The sequence below is a fragment of the Podarcis filfolensis genome (genome assembly GCF_964270895.1).
Source record: "Podarcis filfolensis genome assembly, chromosome: 17".
NCBI classification, from domain to species: Eukaryota; Metazoa; Chordata; class Lepidosauria; order Squamata; family Lacertidae; genus Podarcis; species Podarcis filfolensis.
The window spans coordinates 12,732,834-12,753,601 of NC_139621.1; the positions used below are offsets into that span (position 1 = coordinate 12,732,834).

General features: G+C 44.7%; 1 protein-coding gene across 2 annotated transcripts in view; it reads right to left on the minus strand.

Annotated features, from left to right (window-relative positions):
- Nucleotides 1-1,565: 1,565 nt before the first annotated feature.
- Nucleotides 1,566-20,768, minus strand: part of VLDLR (very low density lipoprotein receptor) — a 35,593-nt gene continuing 16,390 nt past the window's right edge. Inside the window, exons 7-19 of one of the 2 annotated variants that reach the window (XM_083593163.1) lie at nt 20,123-20,245; nt 19,308-19,427; nt 19,101-19,226; nt 18,533-18,704; nt 16,205-16,429; nt 14,750-14,868; nt 14,224-14,363; nt 7,465-7,606; nt 6,178-6,327; nt 5,297-5,362; nt 3,671-3,751; nt 3,118-3,287; nt 1,566-2,176 (exon numbers count right to left, since the gene is read on the minus strand). In XM_083593163.1, the coding sequence (XP_083449289.1) occupies nt 2,141-2,176; nt 3,118-3,287; nt 3,671-3,751; nt 5,297-5,362; nt 6,178-6,327; nt 7,465-7,606; nt 14,224-14,363; nt 14,750-14,868; nt 16,205-16,429; nt 18,533-18,704; nt 19,101-19,226; nt 19,308-19,427; nt 20,123-20,245 (1,670 nt within the window). In that variant the 3' untranslated portion in view covers nt 1,566-2,140. The remainder of the gene's footprint in view (nt 2,177-3,117; nt 3,288-3,670; nt 3,752-5,296; nt 5,363-6,177; nt 6,328-7,464; nt 7,607-14,223; nt 14,364-14,749; nt 14,869-16,204; nt 16,430-18,532; nt 18,705-19,100; nt 19,227-19,307; nt 19,428-20,122; nt 20,246-20,768) is intronic. The other variant, XM_083593162.1, reaches the window with a different exon arrangement.

A 20,768-nucleotide genomic window follows, 5' to 3' on the forward strand; every position in this document is an offset into this window, starting at 1 on the left:
GCTTTTGCAATGACAACAGGAAGGAGATTCTGCTGACTCAGAACATTGGTGATTTGTAGACATCTTTTGAGAGCAAAGCGAATTGAGAGCTTTCTTTTAGACATAGGATCGTGGGAAAAGGAGGGCAGTCTGGATTTAAAGCAGCAGAAAGGGCACTTCTGATACCTGATCTCAGTTGAGGAGAGTACTGTAGGAAATGGGGGATGGATCCTGCCAAACTTTAGACTGACAGGAGCAGGTGGAACTTGCACTCCTGCGATTGTGGGCAATTTGGATGAAAATGGCATACCTAGAGATTGCCTGGTTCCTGATGTATCACTTGAGCATCCCTCCCAAAAACACCATGACCAGAGAGCGCTGGCAAGTTGTTTCCTGCCATAAGAAATCAGGACTTATCACAAGAGACAGCCTCTCCCTGGTGTTTGCTTATGTGGAGTGCTGTGTGGTAGAAAGAGACATTATTCCCAGACATGCTTCATCACTCACTAAAACCCACGTTCAGTCCTGTTGGGCAGATATACCAGCAGCAGAAGCTCATCCTTTGCTTCAATATCAGGTGTGACTAGGTTAGTCGTATCACTGCAACCCAGTCCCTCCCTTTGGAGAAGGGATTGGGACCCTGGGACCCTCCAGGCATTGCTGACCTACAGTCCCTATCATGCCTGACCATCGGCTGTGCTGGTTGGGACTGATGGGTAGTCGGAGTCCAACGATAGCTGGAGGGTCACGGGATTCAAAACAACACATCTAACAGTCAACTTGGGTCGTGGTGAGCCTACCGCTTGGAAGGAAAAGGGGCCACCCCCCAAAAAAAAGTGGTTTCCACATACTGGGAGGTGGGGGTGAGTGGGACTGTATTATGTGTATGAAAGAGCATCCCCAACCATATCATTCTGCCTGGACACCGAGGTCCAGCTCTGAGGGCCTTCTGGCAGTTCCCTCCCTGAGAGAAGCGAAGTTGCAGGGAACCAGGCAGAGGGCCTTCTTGGTGGTGGCACCCACCCTGTGGAATGCCCTCCCACCAGATGTCACAGAAATAAACAACTATCTGACTTTTAGAAAACATCTGAAGGCAGCCCTGTTTAGGGAAGCTTTTAATATTTGATGGATTATTATATTTTAATATTTTACTGGAAGCTGTACAGAGTGGCTGGAGAAACCTAGCCAGATGGATGGGGTATAAAGAAAAAATTATTATTTATTATTATTATATTCAGCTGCTTATAAATCAAGTACTCAGTTGGCACTGTAAGCACCTCTGACATCCAAGGACTGCCTCTTGAGAGTGAAATTGAAAGGCATTGGGCAGACTCAGCAAAGCAACAGCTGAAGCCAAGTGTTAGGATATTAACTGAGGGGGCAAGTGAGGGCTGCGTGAACTGGGCTGCTCAACCCTGCACAGCTTCTGGCAAGAGCTACACCATTCGCAGGCAGCCCTGCCGTTCAGATTTCCGTGTGCTCCCTTCATTCCAAGCAAAGTTCTGGAGCTCTTGCCCCAGCGAGTTCAGCTGGTGTCCAGAATGTGTCAGCAGCGGGATCAAGCAAACGGCACGTCCAGCCCTGTCTATAGCTTTGCTTCTCTTTAATGTCATTTCAGTGTCGAAATTTACAGTGGTTTTCTGATACAGAGCAATTGTCCTCTGCACACCCCTGTAGGTGGTTCGGGGAGGACAAATTCACAATTCATACAAAAGTTAAATTTTACAAATTTTTGGCAATTAGACTGAGTAACCCGTTTTCTCCTATTGCCATTGCCCAACCATTGAAAAAAAAGTTATACAATAATTTACATTGAAATGTGTTTCTTCTCCAAAGTGCTTGATAGACTATTCTCAGGAAAATTTACAGAGGCCTGTACAATTATTTACAGGAAGTACTTCTTGCAGCGCTTGTTCCTTCCCTATGGCTTCTTGGAAAGTGCTTTATACAGGGCCAGCGGTGGCAATACTTATTAAAAGGGTTACAGGTAACCAGTGACTTAAAAGCTGAATTGCTGTGGACAGACGTTGACAAGCTTCGTATGAAAATGGTTTGTGAGCTTGTGCCATCTTCATTCTCCCATGACAGGAAGGAAAACTGTCCAGCCACTGGCTTCTGTCCAAATGGTGTAAAACAAAAGTAGACTAGGAGATGGCTGCCTTCATGATAAGTCATCGTCCGTGCTGACGACTGATATCTGTTCGGAGGAGAAACGAGGATTAGTGACAATGCAATCCTTCCCGTTTCATACAGTGAAGTTTACGCAGCACGGGGTTTGTGTTTAACCCAAGATGCTCCTGGCTTTCAACTTTGTATGACAGGAATAGTACACAATACTTACACATCTTATCCGCAGAGCCAGCAGAGCTTCCTAGCCAGTAGCTGCCACAACTTTAGCAGCTAATGCAAAGTCATCTCCTCAAACATGTCTTAGGTGGGGGCTGAGACAGAACCAGTTCCAAGAACCCAAGACCCTTGGCAAAGGGTATCAGTGGTGCCCTGGTCACCTCCCATCGCTCATTCTTCCCCCCACAGATAAAACTTAAGATGACTCCTGAGATAAAGATTAGAAGGGGGGAGAAGTCTACACTGGAGTCAAAGGAGAAATCCACAAAGGGACCTCCCATTTTCTGCCTCCTTCCACCTGCTTGCTTTACAAGTGATCCTATGCAGGCCATCTGCAAGTAAGCCTCACTGAGCCCAGCGGGTCTCAGAGGAAACCAGCCGAGAACCAGCGAGGGCCCCTTCTGAGCTCCTGGATCCCCAGAGAGTGCTTGGCCCATGGATGGATCTGCAGCTGTGTCCAAAGTTCTGCTATGCAGTTACCAAAGCTAGTTTGAGATTTAAGACTTAAGAACCAATTTGGATTAAGGACTTGAAACAAATTCTGATTTTCAAGAGTTGCCGGGATCCATTTAAGGCAGTCACTATAGTGCCCTGCATTCCCATAATCCCTGACCCCTGGGCCACACAGACTGGGGACGATGATTCAACACGTCAGGAGGACAACACATTGATGGCACCACTGCTTCAGAAAAGACAGGGAAGTGATGCAATCTTCTGCTACACCATTCTAGGAGTACTTATTTCTGGTGCCTAATATTTACTATCTTCTGCAGTTCCACCCCCTTCACTTACAGCTGGATACGTGTGGCCCACTGAAGCGCTGTGTCTTCCGATGTCTATAGAGAGGTCTTCTTCCGTCGTTTTCAAGTATACCGGATTGTCAAAATTCATGCTTTTCATGTTCTTGTGTTGCCAGTTGCGCCACATGAAGTAGCTGCCTGCCGCCGCCATGGTCAACAACACTGAAAGAAATGGCAAGGTGACGTTCCTCTGGAGCATCTTAGCCCAGCTCAGACTGCTGAATAGCCTTCGGTGGCCTAAGTGGAATGCAGCCATCATCAGGAGCAAGTGTGCCACCTTGCTCCCATGACTGAGGGGGCTGCGGCTGCGTGGCATCAGTGGGGCATGCGTCCTTGATGTCAGCATGTGGACGTGTCATGCGCACAACCCTTGGATTGTGCGTGTGACATGAGCACACTCCATGGAATGCACACAAGGCTGCCAAGGAATTTTAAGGGGGCCCAGCCCTCTCCCTGAACATGGGGGTGGGCCCTTGACCCCTTGATCAGGAGGGAGGTACAGTGGAAATACCTCGCACGATTTCAGGGCAACATCTTCTACTTACATACGGGAAGAATGGCCCATGCTGCTGAAGAACTTCTGGATGAAGAAAGCTCTTCTGAAACTGGACTGCTTAGATTTTGTCCTAGGAAGAAAGAAGCAGCCATTTCATTCACTCCCAAGTGCAACCCCAGTTAAGTGTTTTAAAAGGTTCCCACATCTGGTAGAAAGCTTTGTCTACTAAACAGTTTAAACGCTAGGGGAGGCAGAAAAGTTGCCTGAACTTTTGGCAGAGGAATTGTTGGAAATTCCATTCCACCCTTGCTGCAGATATGTGAGATTGTTACATGTCACATGTCTGTTTACATTCCAGCACAGATTGCTGGAGTCCCATGAGCAGAACATCCGCTCTGTATTGCTTTTGTTTTCTCTCTCTCTCTCTCTCTCTGAGAAGGAACGACAAGGAGAAAGGCCATGTTTTTCTGTGTCCTGATTTATGTATAATAAATGCGTAGTTTAGTATAGTATCCCTGCCTCAAGCCTAATCTGTTGTGAGCTGCTTGCCAAGCTGGTTCCCACTCAAAAAATTGAGGTGCGCTGCCACAAATCCCCTTGTTTTAGGATATTGGCTAATGCATCATGGCATCACTGCCTGGTGCAATAGCTCTGATGGCCAGAGTCAGAAGGGGATATTCCAGTTCAGGTAAGAGAAGGATCAACTCTGAAGGCTCCAAGGCCTACCCAATGGGCATTACAATTCTGAGTGGGAAATGGTAGCATGAAGCTTAGGACAGAAAAGACCAAGTTACTGTTGCTTGGGAGGGGGGCGTCTAGAGGCCTCTAAGCGTCTGCACACTCTCCCTTGAGGTCTGCAGCTTGGGGGCAATCCTAGATTATTCTTACACTGTAGCAATTGCTAGGAATAATGCCTGTTGTCAACTGTTTCCTTAGCAAAGAAAGGAAGTCAATCCAGACCACAGATTCAGGTAGATAGCCGTGTTGGTCTGACGCAGATGAAATATTTTTTTTTTTAAATTGTCCAGTAGCACCTTAGAGACCAACTAAGTTAGTTCTGGGTATAAGGTATCTGAAGAAGTGTGCATGCACAGGAAAGCTTATACCCAGAACTACTTAGTTGGTCTCTAAGGTGCCAAAGTGTTTGCATTACAGTCGACTCTTGGGTTGCGAACGTGATCCATGCGGGATGCACGTTTGCAACCCGCAGCGTTCACAACCCATGTCTGCACACACATGGGTTGCGATTCGGCGCTTCTGCGCATGCACGAACGTCGAAACCCTTCTTAATTGTATTTCACTATTAATATACTTCTTAATTGTATTTCAGTTCAATTACTTTGATAAAATACGTATTTTGTTATGTGCAAATGGCTTGAGATACCTATGAGGTCCATAAATTACCATATAGCATATATTCAACACAAAAAACAGCGACAATTTGCTGTGGACAAAGGACAGCTGGACATATAAAGGGGCCCCCCATTACCTTCAGGAGCTTAGGGCCTCATCAAACCTAAATCCGGCCCTGAGGTTAGCCCAGTGTTCCTTGGAATAAACCAAACACGCAAGGTCTGCAAAAAGACCTCTGTGCCCCCCCCCTGCACTGAGCAGAAGTGGTGTGATCCTTCGCTTATCCTGCTCCACCACCAGCACGCTGCATTAGGACCAATACCTCCAGAAAGTGGTCCAGGTGGTTTTTCTGTTCTGCTGTTCTCTTTTGCCTCAGCAGCTCCTGTACCTGAAATTATAGATCAGCAACTTTGAAGCCCAGGGTTGACTGGGTCCTTGTTCTGTGGAGGTGGCGCATCTACAGATGAGCATGTTCATGCATGTCTCAAATTAGCTGTGGATTGCAAGATGTCAGCCGTCTGCTGCAGCTTCTTAACGCAGTAGATCTGTCATCAGATCAGCTCTTAAATGCTTAGAAAGTCAGGCTCAAGTTATCTAGCTCTTGGCCAATTAAGCCATTTTTAATTTTTTGTATTTTTAAAATAAGAGGTCAAGAGGTCAAATGTATTTCAAAACTATGCTGGAAAATAAAAGCCAAGGCTGAAGTCTGAGCTATGTTATGCTTAGAAGCAAGCTGCAGGACCAGTTGAACACATTGCTCTTAGGAATGCCAATTATCCAGCACTCCAAGAGATGCTATAGTAGGTTGATATGTGAGGTTTCATACTTCAACTAGCAAACCTTTCCCACCTAGAACTAGCATTCTGGATTAACAGAGCTTGCTTTTTCAAGGCACTTTGCCTCCCAGTAGGTCGTATGTCAGCATACATCCCAATGCGGAGATTATCTTTTGTCCAATGCCGTCTCAAATTCATGGCAGAAAAGGAGATTGAGGCAGCTCACAATGCATTACTGCAATTATTATCAGGGCGACATCTGAATTTAACAGATGCCTACTATAGCTTGTGAAATCCATGAGAATGTAGATGCCAGCCAGAATATGCCGCCGAATCACCACATCGAAGCATTTTGGACAGTATTAATGCACAAGATGGACGGGGCAAAGACTCACGAGACGCAACTCCAAGGAGCATGCAAGTGTACCTCTGCATCTTAAGCCGTTATCTTGCAACGTGTCGCCATCGGGACAAATGCAAGTATACTTTGGCGAACGGTCATTGATCTGGGGAGCAGGCAAGCACAGATATTCGCAGCCTCCGTTTGTCATGTTCTCATCTTCACACCAGTTCTTTCCTGTGGAGAGATGTTTCCAAGCATGTTCATCTCGTATCAGAACTTAAACTTCCATCAAGACGGCAAAGGCTGTGATCAGTTTACTAGGTGAGCCATCGCAATGTTTGGCCTGCAGTCAAGGCTATACTCAACATGGTGCTCATCTTCCTATAATGGGAGTGTCTTCCAAGAGAAAATGTGAGAACAGAGAGTCTTTCTATCATAGGATGCTATTTGTCCCTTGACTTTTGCCAAAGTAAACCATGGACTGAGAGCAAGTTACCGTCAGAATTTGGATGACTGAAGGCAGAATTTGGGTCAACCATTCACTTCCCTCTCAGATGCACTGTGGCAACTTTAAACAAATTCATTTCTGAAAGTATTTTTATACCACTGTACCATAAATACACAGGACGTGGGTGGCGCTGTGGGTTAAACCACAGAGCCTAGGACTTGCCGATCAGAAGGTCGGCGGTTCGAATCCCCGCAATGGGGTGAGCTCCCATTGCTCGGTCCCTGCTCCTGCCAACCTAGCAGTTCGAAAGCACGAAGTGCAAATAGATAAATAGATACCACTCCAGCAGGAAGGTAAACGGGCTTTCTGTGTGCTGCTCTGGTTCACCAGAAGCAGCTTAGTCATGCTGGTCACATGACCTGGAAGCTGTACGCCGGCTCCCTCAGCCAATAAAGCGAGATGAGCGCCGGAACCCCAGAGTCGGTCACGACTAGACCTAATGGTCAGGGGTCCCTTTACCTTTACCTACCATAAATATATATCACAGCAGTTTACAACAATATAAAACCATGAAGATTAGAAAAAAAGTTAAAAACAAGTAGTAAGCAATGGAAAGGGAAGGGGTCATCTAGTCTAGGCATCCTCAAACTCGGCCCTCCAGCTGTTTTGGGACTACAACTCCCATCATCCCTAGCTAACAAGACCAGTGGTCAGGGATGATGGGAATTGTAGTCTCAAAACAGCTGGAGGGCTGAGTTTGGGGATGCCTGATCAAGTCCAACTGGCTGCAATGTATTGTAGGAGATGTACCCTTCATTGCCTGCCTAGACCTGGTGGAAGAGAAGTTCTCAGCTTGCATTTAAAAGTTGGCCCATAAAGCTTCTTGAAAGCTTTCTTGCACTGCACCTGACGACTCCTGTTACCTGACTGCTGTACAAGTTCATGATACACAATGATGTCCCGAGCATCATACAAGTTGTTGACTACGGTTTCCAGCTCAGCGCCCGTAAACTTATTCGCACCGTACACAGCTTCGTTTTCACCATCCGTCCAGTAAATGGTGTCCTGGGGGCAGGGGGAAAGGTGGTTATATCAAACTGAAGGATTATTCTTTGAACTGCTGAAGTTAAAAAGAATGCAAGTGAGGAACAGACATGTTTTCCACCAAATTCCACAAGCCAAGTTAAATGGAGCAACCTTTCAGCAGCAATTTAGTTCACTAGCTACCTGGCCCAGCTCCCTTACAGGTAACAGTATTTCTGCAGCTCAAATGACCTGTCACCACTCTTAGCTTGCTAATTTATTTCTCACATTCACAGACCACCTTTTCTTCCAAGAAGCTCGACTTCCGGAGGCGGCGCGACCGGTAATGGCTGCCTTCTCCGAGTAAGGAGAAGGGAGCTCCGCTGTAAACGGGTCGTCCGCTACGGCGAAGCGGAGACCCATTCAGGAAAACCACAGGTGGCAGAAGCCTGTGGTCTCGGGACCCGGCGGGCGCCAGAAGCAGCCCCCAAAACGCTGAAGGGACCCCGTAAGGGGCTCCGGATCGCGGAGGGGGTAGCGGCGCTGTGGGTCGTTGCGCAAACAGCGAAGTGAAGCCGCGTTGCTGTTGCCGGTCAGCGCTGTCCTTTCTTCCTGCAACTTTTCTGAACTTTGGAAACTACAACCCGTGAGTAAATTTGGACATTGAAAACTTTCTGAAACTTTTGTCAACTTTCTGAAACTTTTTGAGAACTTTATGAAACTTTTAAAACTTTTTTAAAAAAGTTGAAATCTGGCTGAAAACGGAGTGAGGATAAGCAGGAAGCCCATCTCCCGCTATACTGAACTTTAAGCAAAGAGCAGGAGGAGTGGAGACAAAAAGTTATGCGTTAACTAAATGCTGGCACCCTGTTAAAGCAGTTTTCTGAGTGAAAGACTTTGAGCTATTGACTTTTGCTGGTCATATTCGGGGTGCATTGATATCCTTCTTCTGTGGCACCAGTGGATTATAAAATAAATAAGAATCTCTGGTGCTGGAGCTGCCTGGATGAGCACCAGTTTGCAACTTTGGATACATTGAATTCAGGTTTTGAAACATTCTGAGTTGGAACTGGATACTTTGAAACTGTTGCAGTCAAGGCACTGTAAGAAACACTGTTTCGCTTTAAGTTTTACTCTGCTAAAAATAATACATTGTGGAGGCGATGGACATGGATTTAAATTTATAAGTTTAACTTGGATTTGATCTTTTCCCTGAAGACGTATTAAGCTCCCTCTAGAGGATTTTGGACTTACAGCAGTGACTTTGTTTTACTTTCCCTTTCCCGGCCTCTGTTTGACTATTGTATCTGGGACTCTGCTTTCTCATGGGAACAACTTGGATTGACCTTGGATTACAGATAACTTTGGAATGAGTGGCGCAAGGAGAAGAGGAAGGACTAAACAAACAACTCTAACTTTATCTGCAGCCTCACAGCGTAGATCTTCTGTGCCGGCCTTGCCTTCCACTTTGCCTCCAGATATAGAGGCGGCCTCCCTAATACAGGCAGGGGAGGGTGAGACAGAGGAGCTGCACCTGGGAGATATGGCTTCAGGGACAAGTAGCTCTGTCTTGGAGAAAATTTTGGAGAAACTGGAGGCTCTGGACAAGAAGGCTGATTTGCATACAGCTAAAATTGAACAGAACACAGAAAGCTTGAATAAGCTGACTGGACAAGTTGCACAGAATGCCCAGTCTATTGGAGAATTAAAGGAGGCTGTAGGTGAAAATCGTAAACTGGCTGAAGATACTAGTCAAAGATTGGAAGAACTTGAGAAAGAAGTAAGACCACTCAGCAAACAAGTTGGAGAACATCAGATTTACTTTTTGATGACAGAACTGCGAAACAGGGAGACCAACTTGAGGATACGGTCAATACCAGAGGTGGAAGAAGATAATTTTATTGAATTTCTAACTAAGGAATTTGCCAAGTTTTGGAAGTTAGAGGAAAAAGACTTTAAAATTGTATCTGCTTTCAGGCTTGGCAGAGTCAGAAGGACAGAGAAGCCCAGAGATTGTTTGATAACACTGAGATCAAAGGAGGAAAGGGACAAGATTTTGGGCCTGCACTACGAAAAGTCACTAGACATTTTGGGCAAGAGAATTGAAATCTACAAGGACATTCCTAAGCAGTTGCTGGACCTTAGATCTAACTACACGGAATTGGCAAGACTGTTGAGAAGCAACGCAATTATCTTCAGGTGGGAGTTTCCACAAGGATTATCCTTTACCTACAGAGGGAGAAAGATCAAAATCAAAACAGTGGAAGATAGAGACAAGTTTTTGGGAGCACACGGAGAAGACCTCCACAAAGGACTTGGATTGCCAGCGCCAGAACTTCCAGAGGAGCCCGCCCCCTCGGATCCTCAAGGACCGGAGAACAAGGTACCACCCCAGAAAGAATAACCAGACCTATCCAGGATGTCTCTGCAGCTTTTGAGCTGGAACATAAATGGCTGTAACAGTCCTGAAAAAAGGTCTAAAATTTTTCATATTTTAAAAAAGGAACAATTGGACATTATATGCTTACAAGAAACACATGTGATTAGGCTCCATAGAAAGGTGTTAATAAATAAAAGGCTTGGTCAAGAATTTATATCATCGGATACAGTTAAAAAGAGAGGTGTAGTGATCTATGCAAAAGAGAGCCTTTCACCAAAATTTCTCTTTAAAGATGAAAGTGGAAGAATCCTCGCAATAGAAGTACAGTATCAAGGAGAAAAAATTTTGATATTAGGAATTTATGCTCCAAATGAAGGAAAATCGGATTTTTATAAGAAGTTGCACGAGACCATGCTGGATTATCTGGATTACAACAACGTCATCATGATGGGGGACATGAACGGGGTCGTATCAACAAATATGGATAAGTCACAGAACCAGAACATTACTAAAGAGGGAAGACTACCTAAGACCTTTTTTGAAATGACTGACAATATGGACTGGGTTGACATCTGGAGAGTTAGAAACCCCCTGGGAAGAGAAGGAACATTCTTTTCTGAAGCTCAACTGACTTGGACACGAATCGACCAAATATGGATAACTAGAAGTCTGGCACCTAAGGTGAGGAAGGTGGAAATCTGCCCCAAAACATGCTCCGACCATAACGCCTTGAGAATGGATATGACATTGATCCCAATCGGCTCCTTTAGATGGAAGATGAATGATGGCCTGTTTAGAGACCAAAGAATTGTAAAGAAGGCCCAAAAAACCTTAAAGGATTATTTTGAGATTAATTTGAACACTACGGTGGAAAAAAGAACTATCTGGGATGCAAGTAAAGCTGTGATGAGAGGGTTCTTGATTCAACAGAATTCCTTAAAGAAAAGACTGCAAAATGAAAAGAAAGATAAAATTCTGGAAAGTATCAAAGAGTTGGAGAAGAAGTTAAGATCTAACCCGAAGTCCCAACCGATTCTGAGAGAAATTAAACTTTATCAGGCGCAATATTCCAAGCTGATAAATCAGGAAATAGAATGGAAGATTAAAACAATGAAACAAAAAACTTTTGAATCGGCAAATAAATGTGGGAAACTGCTAGCTTGGCAGTTGAAAAGGAGACAAAGATTAAATACAGTAACAAACTTAGAGGTTGAAGGAAGGAACATTCAGAACCCGGGAGAGATTAGAAAGTGCTTCCAGAGGTATTTTAAAAAGTTATATACTCAAGGGCCACAAGATGAAATAGAGATTACACAATTTTTGGAGAGAAATGGATTAGCAAAGCTGTCAGAAGAAAATAGAACAATTTTAAATGGCAAAATAACACGACAAGAGATTGAACAGGCCATCCTGAGTCTGAAACAGGGCAAATCACCAGGGCCAGATGGACTGACCTCTAACTACTATAAGACATTGAAGGATTATTTGATACAACCTTTGTTGGAGGTCAGTAATGAAATAATGGAGGGGAAGAAGGCGCCTGAATCGTGGAAAGAAGCATTTATCACATTGATTCCAAAGTCAGAAACTGAAAAGACACAACTCAAGAATTACCGTCCCATCTCCCTTTTAAATGTGGATTACAAAATATTTGCAGATGTTTTGGCACGAAGATTTAAGAAAGTTTTAAGTGAGATAATCCATAAAGACCAGGCAGGCTTTCTCCCGGGCAGACATATGTTTACTAACACAAGGAACATCATAGACATATTGGAACTTTTACAAACAAACATAAATACTAAAGCAGTTTTAATTTTTATAGACGCGGAGAAAGCCTTTGACAACATATCTTGGAAATTTATGAAGGGGAATTTAAAAGAAATGGGAGTGGGACGGGGGTTTGAGAACGGGATTGAGGCAATATATTCAGAACAAAAGGCTAAACTGATAGTTAACAATGTGGTTACAGAAGAGTTTAAAATTGAAAAAGGTACACGACAAGGCTGCCCGATTTCCCCATTACTGTTTATTTCGGTTCTGGAAGTGCTCCTGAATATGATTAGGGGGGACCGGTTGGTGGAAGGGATTCAGGTCGGAGCGAAACAATATAAACTTAAAGCTTTTGCAGATGACCTAGTTTTGACATTACAGGAGCCGGAGTCTAGTTTGAAAAGAGTACTACAACTGATTCAAAACTTCGGTCGAGTGGCAGGATTTAAGTTAAATAAGCAAAAAACTAAAGTTTTGGGGAAAAACGTGACAGATATTGAGTTGGAACAGCTTCAGAAAGAGACAGAACTAAATGTGGTTAAAAAAGTTAAATACCTAGGGGTAAACATAACAGCAAAAAATCTGAGTTTATTTAAAGATAATTATGAAAAATGTTGGTCAGAGATTAAGAGAGACTTGGATAGTTGGTCAAGACTAAAACTTTCTTTGTTAGGCCGAATAGCTGCCATCAAGATGAATGTATTGCCAAAAATGTTATTTTTGTTTCAGACACTGCAGATTGTAGACAAGACAGAGTGTTTCCGGAAGTGGCAGAAAGATATTTCTAAATTTGTCTGGCAGGGCAAAAAGCCCAGAATCAAATTTAAAATATTAACAGATGCGAAAGAAAGAGGGGGCTTTGCCCTGCCAGATTTAAAGTTGTATTATGAAGCTGCAGCTTTCTGCTGGTTAAAAGATTGGTTACTTCTTGAAGATACGGATGTCTTGGATTTGGAAGGTTTTAATAATGCGTTTGGATGGCATGCATATTTATGGTATGATAAAGCTAAGATAAATAAGGCCTTCAAGAACCATATTGTCAGAAAATCAGTTTTTAATGTCTGGACAAAATATAAAGACTTACTGGAGAATAAAACTCCGAGGTGGCTGTCACCCCTGGAGGCTAAGGCTCGGAAAAGAGCCAATATGGAGGCCAACTGGCCAAAATATTGGGAGATAATAGAAAAGGATGGTGACAACTGGAAATTGCAGAGTTTAGAAAAGATGAGAGACAAAGTGCGAGACTGGTTACACTATGCTCAGATTAAAGAAGTGTTTAAAAATGACAAAAAGTTAGGATTCCAAGTGGAAAAGTCAAAGTTAGAAACTGAACTGTTAGAACCTAAGACTAAGGTACTTTCAAGAATGTATAACTTGCTGCTGAAATGGAACACACATGACGAAATGGTAAAATCAACAATGATAAAATGGGCGCAGGATATTGGGTATAATATTATGTTTGAAGATTGGGAAAGGTTGTGGACCTCTGGGCTGAACTTCACTGCATGTAATGCGTTGAAGGAAAATGTGATGAAAATGATGTATAGATGGTACATGACCCCTGTTAAACTGGCTAAAATATACCATTCGTCTGATAGCAAATGTTGGAAATGTAAGGAAAATGAAGGAACATTTTTTCACCTCTGGTGGACCTGCCCTAGAGTGAAGGCCTTTTGGGAGAAGATATATAATGAATTAAAAAAGGTGTTTAAATACACCTTTACTAAGAAACCAGAGGCCTTTCTCCTGGGTATTGTCGGCCAGAGTGTGTTAAAAAAGGACAGAACATTCTTTTTGTACGCAACAACAGCAGCAAGAATATTAATTGCCAAGAATTGGAAAACTCAGGAGCTACCCACTGTGGAAGAATGGCAGATGCAACTGATGGACTATATGCAATTAGCCGAGATGACCGGCAGAATTCGAGACCAGGGAGAAGAAAGGATGGAAGAAGACTGGAGGAAATTTAAGATTTATTTACAAAAATATTGTAATTTGGCTGAGTGTTGAATTGGATGCCAGTGCAGACAATTGTCTACCATTAAATTAGATTTAAGGCTGAATTATATGTCAAACCAAATTAAGATTATTAATTAAGATGAGTTAAATGATAATTTGTTTGAAATTAATTTAATAATGATGTAAGTGTATGCGGGAGGTGTGGGGGAGTCCCATGTAACAATTGAGAGATGTTAAATGGACAATGATAAGTTGTGCTTATCCAATATATGCTTTATTTGAAAACTTCAATAAATATATTATAAAAAAAAAAAAAAAAAAAAAAAAAAAAAAAAAAAGAAGCTCAATGTGGCGTACATGGTTCTTTTCCCTCCCCAGTTCATCCTTCTCAACAGCCCTGTGAGGTTGGTTAGACAGAGTGACTGACTGTCCCAAGGTCAGCCGGCGAGCTTCATGGCCCAGTGGGAATTTGAACCCTGGTCTCCCAGGTCACAACCTGACACTCTACCCATTAAGCCACGCTGCCTCTCACTGAGACCTTGGTTCTTACCTCAAATATCGTCAGAGCAAGGGGATGAGCAAGGAATTCATGCGATTCCAACACAATCCTTCGGTCGTGCCCATTCAGATTGACACTGGACAGCTTGTGCAGCTTAGAATCAACCCAGTAGAGACGATTCTTCACACGATCTGAAGAGTAAACATCTCAGAATGCAGCCAAGTTTTGACAAGAGCTTGCCTAAATGCACTTCTAAGCCTAGATTTCTAAGGAGGTTTTGCAGTAGCGTCCTTGGCTATGCAATGGGAAATTAAGGCACCACAAAATGCAGATTACAGGATTCTGAAGTCAATGGCAATGATCATAGAGAGAAGCCATGGAAGCATGTTAAATACCCCCAAGGCTGGGTATTGGCTTGATTTGGGGTGGGGAAAGGTCTCATCATGTTCTGGCCCAAAGCAGTTCATCCCAGAAGACTACTTGCTTTCACACCCTTAAGGCACTCCTCCCAATTAATGCAACTCCAAGAATTCCTTCAACAAGGAATTCCAGCACAGTAGGAAGAACATTTATATACCTAGTGCAATCCCATTAGGCCTCTCAATATCTGTTGTCACAAGTTGTTGCCTGTCAAGTCCATTCATCCCTGCTTTCTCAATTTTGGCTGGTTCACCCCAATCAGACCAATACATGAAGCTGTAAGAGAAACCAGGTAAAAACTGTCAGGAGTCGACTCGGCTGCCTAGATCATTTTGCATGTTTCTTCCTCAGCAGTTGCACTCACTAGAGTTTCGCCTCAAAACTTTGGCTGATTTTGGCTAACGGGCCTTTTTATGCATCAGTTCCTGGCAAGGCCCAGGCAATGTCTTGTCTAAAACCGGTTTAAAGTTAAAAATTGCAAGAACAAGTTTGGAATTTCTGATCAGGCAACGGATCACAAATCCCTGCTCACCTCACTAGCAGTGAGCCTCGCACCCTGCAGTCGGGTCGCCTGGTCCACCCGCTCCCTCTGCACCCCAGCCACCTGCCTCGCAAATGGGACTTTCCTGCCCACCACCCGTGCCTTTGTTCCTTTCCCTGGCTGTGGGAGCGCTGGCAGGCAGCGTCCTCCCTCTGTCCCTCCTCGTGCCGAGTGGAACGGTGCCTTCTGGTGGCCAAGAGAGACTCCGGTCAGAGGGAGCTACGGCTAGCAGTTCCGGGGAAGCTGGTGGCTCCACAGTGCCCAGCAGTGCCCCAGCTGATGCACTCTGCCTGGGGCAGCACCACACACCCAGCCTCACCAGCAAGAGGTAGAAGCTACACACGGTGATGCCAATCATCTACTCAGCTGGCAACTGCTTTCTTCCTCCCTTCCAACATCATAATATACCGCCATATCGCGAAGTTTAGCTGGCGATCTATTACAAGGTTGGAAAGCAAGTATCGCCCACCCCTAGTTCCTGTTTGTACCAAATTACAGAAAGGACAGGTATCTTCCCTCAGGGTCATTCTTTTGTTGCGCAAATGCACCAAAGCATATAGATCAAGCCTAGAAAAACAGTTCCTTCTCAACCGGGGTGGGCAAATACAGGCATAGGCAAACTCCGGCCCTCCAGATGTTTGGGACTACAATTCCCACCATCCCTGGCTAACAGGACCAGTGGTCAGGGATGATGGGAATTGTAGTCCAAAAAAATATCTGGAGGGCTGGAGTTTGCCTATGCCTGGGTAAGTATCGTGGGCAGCTACTCTGGCATGAAGTTACTAGCAATTCTTCCAGTACCACTTCCTGTCTATTCAACATAGATGTGCTTACACTGGCAAAGATATAAAAGTTTATGAAGCAAGTTATTGCTGTCTTTTCTGGATTCCCCAATGGAATCCTCAATAATGTTCTCTCAAATTGCGGGTTTCCTCTCTCTCTCTCTCCTGCAAGCGCTGCTACACGTCTTGGAATGCTGCACCCTTGTGAGGATAGGTTATATGAGAGAGCCTCAAAAATCATCAAGGTTTATTCAGTTAAGATGATCTCAGACATCTAAACATTGTTTACCCAGTAAGGGGATCCACAGCAAGAGAGGCGGGCTCTTTTAAGTCCGTGTTGAAGAGGACCTTCCTTTTAGCACCGTTCAGGCTGGCCACAGAAATGGACTTGAGAGAAGAATCCGTCCAGTAGATGTTCTTGTATATCCAGTCAAAAGCAATTCCTGCAGGATTCTGCACATTCTCTATGATCCGGCGGTGCTGTAGTGGCTTGTTATTAGAAGTGATTGAAGTGCTGGGAAGAAAGATCTCATTAAGTTGAGTCCCCAATGGATACACTGCCAGACTGCCCCAAACCCAGTGTGTGGGGCTCCAAGTTAATCCTAGACTCAGATTTAGCTAGAACAAGCTTGCAGTTTAAGGGGTAAATTTTCCTCATAGACAACCTACTGAGAGCTACATGCAGGGAATGTTCACATGTGCAGTCGGCTGTTTTCCAACCATGCAAAAGCTGGAGATCCTCACACAACACATTTTCCACCAAGTCAGGCGAGAGGCAGCCCAGTTCCACAATACAGTGGTACCTCAGGATGCGGACAGGATCTGTTCCGGAGCCCCGTTCGCATCCTGAATAGAAGGTAAGAAGCGACTGAGCATCTGCACGTGTCGCCGCTTCCGTGCATGACGTCATTTTGACTGCACATGCATGAGCGGCGAAACCCGGAAGTAACACGCTCCGTTGCTTCTGGGTTGCCGCAGAGCGCAACCCGAAAATACTTATCCTGAAGCACATTTATCCCGAGGTATGACTGTACATTCAAACTAAGGAGAAGCTGTGGAGGATGCAGATCAGAAACATGGCCTGAGGAGAATTTCGAGGGCTGGAGGCACCTTTGGCCCATTGGCTGGAGATTACTAACCCTCTGATCTACAAGTTGAGACTCTGAGATGGTGGTTACTTAACACCCCAAGGCCACCCATCTGAGGAAATTGATTTTGGCCATCAGACTTGCCATCTAGTATGTTTTGGCAGTCACACACAGTAAGGTTTCAGCTGGGCTTCCCTCCCAGGTCTGTGTGCCTGGTACCAAGCAGAAACAGGTGCTCAGGACTTTTAGTTTGCTCACGTATCTGCTCAGCTGCATTTGAAACTCAACTGTGTTAGTGACATCTTGCTAATTTGATAGCCATTTTTAAACTGGGTACAGTGGTACCTTGGTTCTCAGACTTAATCCATTCCGGAAGTCCGTTCCAAAACCAAGGTGCGCTTTCTCATAGAAAGTAATGCAAAACAGATTAATCCGTTCCAGACTTTTAAAAACAACCCCTAAAACAGCAATTTAACATGAATTTTACTATGTGCAGCCTTTCTCAACCTGTGGGTCCCCAGATGTTGTTGAACTACAACTCCCATCATCCCTAGCTAGCAAGGCCAGAGCTCAGGGATGATGGGAGTTGTAGTCCAACACCATCTGGGGACCCACAGGTTGAGAGCCACTGATTCTAACGAGACCATTGATCCATAAAATGAAAGCAATGAACAATGTACTGTAGTCACACAATCAATCAATCAATCAATCAATCAATCAGTAGCTGAACTGAGTTCCACACAGTCACAAAAACAAAACAAAAAGAGTCAAAAAAGTAAAATAAATTGCAAAGAGAGACAGACCTCAGCGTAACACTCAAAATGGAAGTGTGGAACCCAAATTGGAAGCATGACACTCAAAATGGAGCATGTTCAGCTTCCAAAAAAAGTTTGCAAACTGGAACACTTACTTCCGGGTTCGCAGTGTTTGGGTTCCAAGTTGTTTGAGTACCAAGGTGTTTGAGAACCAAGGTACCACTGTACAGGTATAGTAGCTCAACACCTTAAGGGAGCCCTCATTATTAGAAGGTTCTCTCCAAGTACAACATTTTGCACAGCGCTGTTTAGTAGATTGTCCTTTATGGTAGCAGCCAGCACTGGAGAGCTTAGTTGTTTAGGGCCTGGCGCTGATAACATCAAGGTTGCAGGTTCAATCCCTGTATAGGACAGCTGCATATTCCTGCATTGCAGGGGGGGGGAACCAGGCAATCCTCAGCGTCCCTCTCCAACTCTAATTCTATTATTCTATTCCTCTATACTTCCCCCAAAAGAAATCCAAGGGTCTGTTCTTCAGCTGGACCTGGGTGTCAGGTGACCTGAAAGGCCTACGCTGGGCTGTTGATCATCCATTATCAAGTTGAGGCCGAGAGTAGCATACAAGACATTGTCTTGACCCAAAAAATAAGCTGCATAGTCTTAAGGGGAGACTACTGGTGATCTACTGGAAGTCAGCCAAGTCAAAAGTTGCTACTCTTTAGGTAGGTGTGCAAGCAGCTCTGCAGTTCCATCACCTGCATGGAAAAAGCTTACCTGAGGAGAGCATTTGGGCCAATGTCCGCCCAAAAGATGGCATGCTCAGCCATGTCCGCATCCAAAGCCACCACGTTCCTCAAGTCTCCAATTAGCTGGGTATAGTCCTGCCTTTCCAGGGCAAACTGCCTGATGTTCCAGCGATTCGTAAAAAGCAGGCTTGGTTCTCCACCTGCAATAATAGATTAGTAGGTGATGTGTGCAGCCAGATGGTGCAGAAATAGCTTTTTACCCCGAGCACCCACTTTCAAACAAGTTCCTCCATGGACCTTTTTTCCCCCATCTGCAGGCTCTGCACAGCCATTCATGTCTCATTCCCATTATGCATTTCAGGAATTCAGATCCCAGCTGATTAGGCTTCAGAGGCAACCAGGGGCACCCAATGTCAATTACAGCAGTCCTCCTGGGACATTTTGCAAGGTGGACAACTTTCATTCATCTCTCTGATACGCAAGTGTCTGGGAAGGTGCCCGGAAAGGAGTTCGCAATTGTTTTACATCCTCAAGAGGAAAATTATGGACACCAGGATGAAGAGTTGCTTAGTGCCAGAACCACTCAAGCTGCTTACCGATTGCCTTACATACTAGAGTTTGTGGGTCCATCCGGTAGCCCCGGCTACATTCGCATTTGTACCCCAACTTTGTATTGATGCAGATTTGGCTGCAGATACCTGGGTTCAGGCATTCATCGATGTCTGGAAGAGAAAAGCTACTTAGCATTGCACTACGATAGGATTGCAAGTTTCAGGAATACCATCTTGCCACAGAATGCTCACCTCCACACGTTTTTCTGTCTATCAGCTCAAAACCAGCAGGGCAATCACATTCATAGCCTATAACCAGGTCCCTGCAGATATGAGAGCAGCCTCCGTTGTTCACGAGGCACTCGTTGACGTCTGGAAGAAATGAGAAGGGCCACTCAGTCATTTGTGAGATTTGCTTCATGTGCTTAGAACATGGGTAGGCAAACTAAGGCCTGGGGGCCAGATCTGGCCCAATCACCTTCTAAATCTGGCCTGTGGGTGGTCCAGGAATCAGCATGTTTTTACATGAGTAGAATGTGTCCTTTTATTTAAAATGCATCTCTGGGTTATTTGTGGGGCATAGGAATTCATTCATATTTCCCCCCCAAAATATAGCCTGGCCCCCACAAGGTCTGAGGGACAGTGGACTGGCCCCCTGCTGAAAAAGTTTGCTGACCCCTGGCTTAGAAGCAATACCTTCCCTGATGTTGATGCAATACCTCCCTAAACCTTTTAGAGATGTCTGTTGCAACAGAGAGAGAATTGGAGACTGAGTTGTTGAATTAGCACATGACCCATTAGAGCTGTGTGACACTTGACTGCTCTAGTGGAGAAATTGCTTTACTCGTGGAGAAATTGCTTTACAGGTAGCAAGGAGCAATGCCTTGCTGGCTTCAAAAAGGACACGGAACGCATGTTGCTGTTGAATGTGGTTCAGCTACGTTTAAAGTTCCAACCTTGAAAGGAAGGTGGTTTGTTTGTTTGTTTGTTTGATAGATCTCAGAAGACACAGACCTATTCAGGTGTCCCGGGTGCCAACAATCCACGCTACGCTACCTCCAACTTACTGCATTCTTTGAGAGGTTCATCACTCCAGTCTTTGCAGTCCTGCTTCTGGTTGCAAACTTTGCTGGACTCGATGCACTCGCCACTTCTGCACCTGAACTTGCCAGGTCCGGTGCACTGATTCACTGGAGGTCACAGAGAAGAGACGGACCACGTTAAACAGCTGTCATCCCAAGCTCAAAATGCTGTGGCTGTTGTCAACAAACTGTTATTGGTGTCGACTTAATACATATTCTACCATTTAAAGTATGCCACCTTCCCACGATTGCTTATACTATGCAGAAGCACTTAAAAACTACACAACATCTAGACTAATAAAAATATGAGCAGCAACACCTTAAGCTCCCTTTTTCAATTCACTGTCAAGATATTGCCCTTTGATGATATTGAGGATATTGATATGGGCATACAACTAAGGACACGGGTGGTGCTGTGGGTTAAACCACAGAGCCTAGGACTTGCCGATCAGAAGGTCGGCGGTTCAAATCCCCGTGACGGGGTGAGCTCCCGTTGCTCGGTCCCTGCTCCTGCCAACCTAGCAGTTCGAAAGCACATCAAAGTGCAAGTAGATAAATAGGTACCGCTCCGGCGGGAAGGTAAATGGCGTTTTGTGCTCTGCTCTGGTTCGCCAGAAGCGGCTTAGTCATG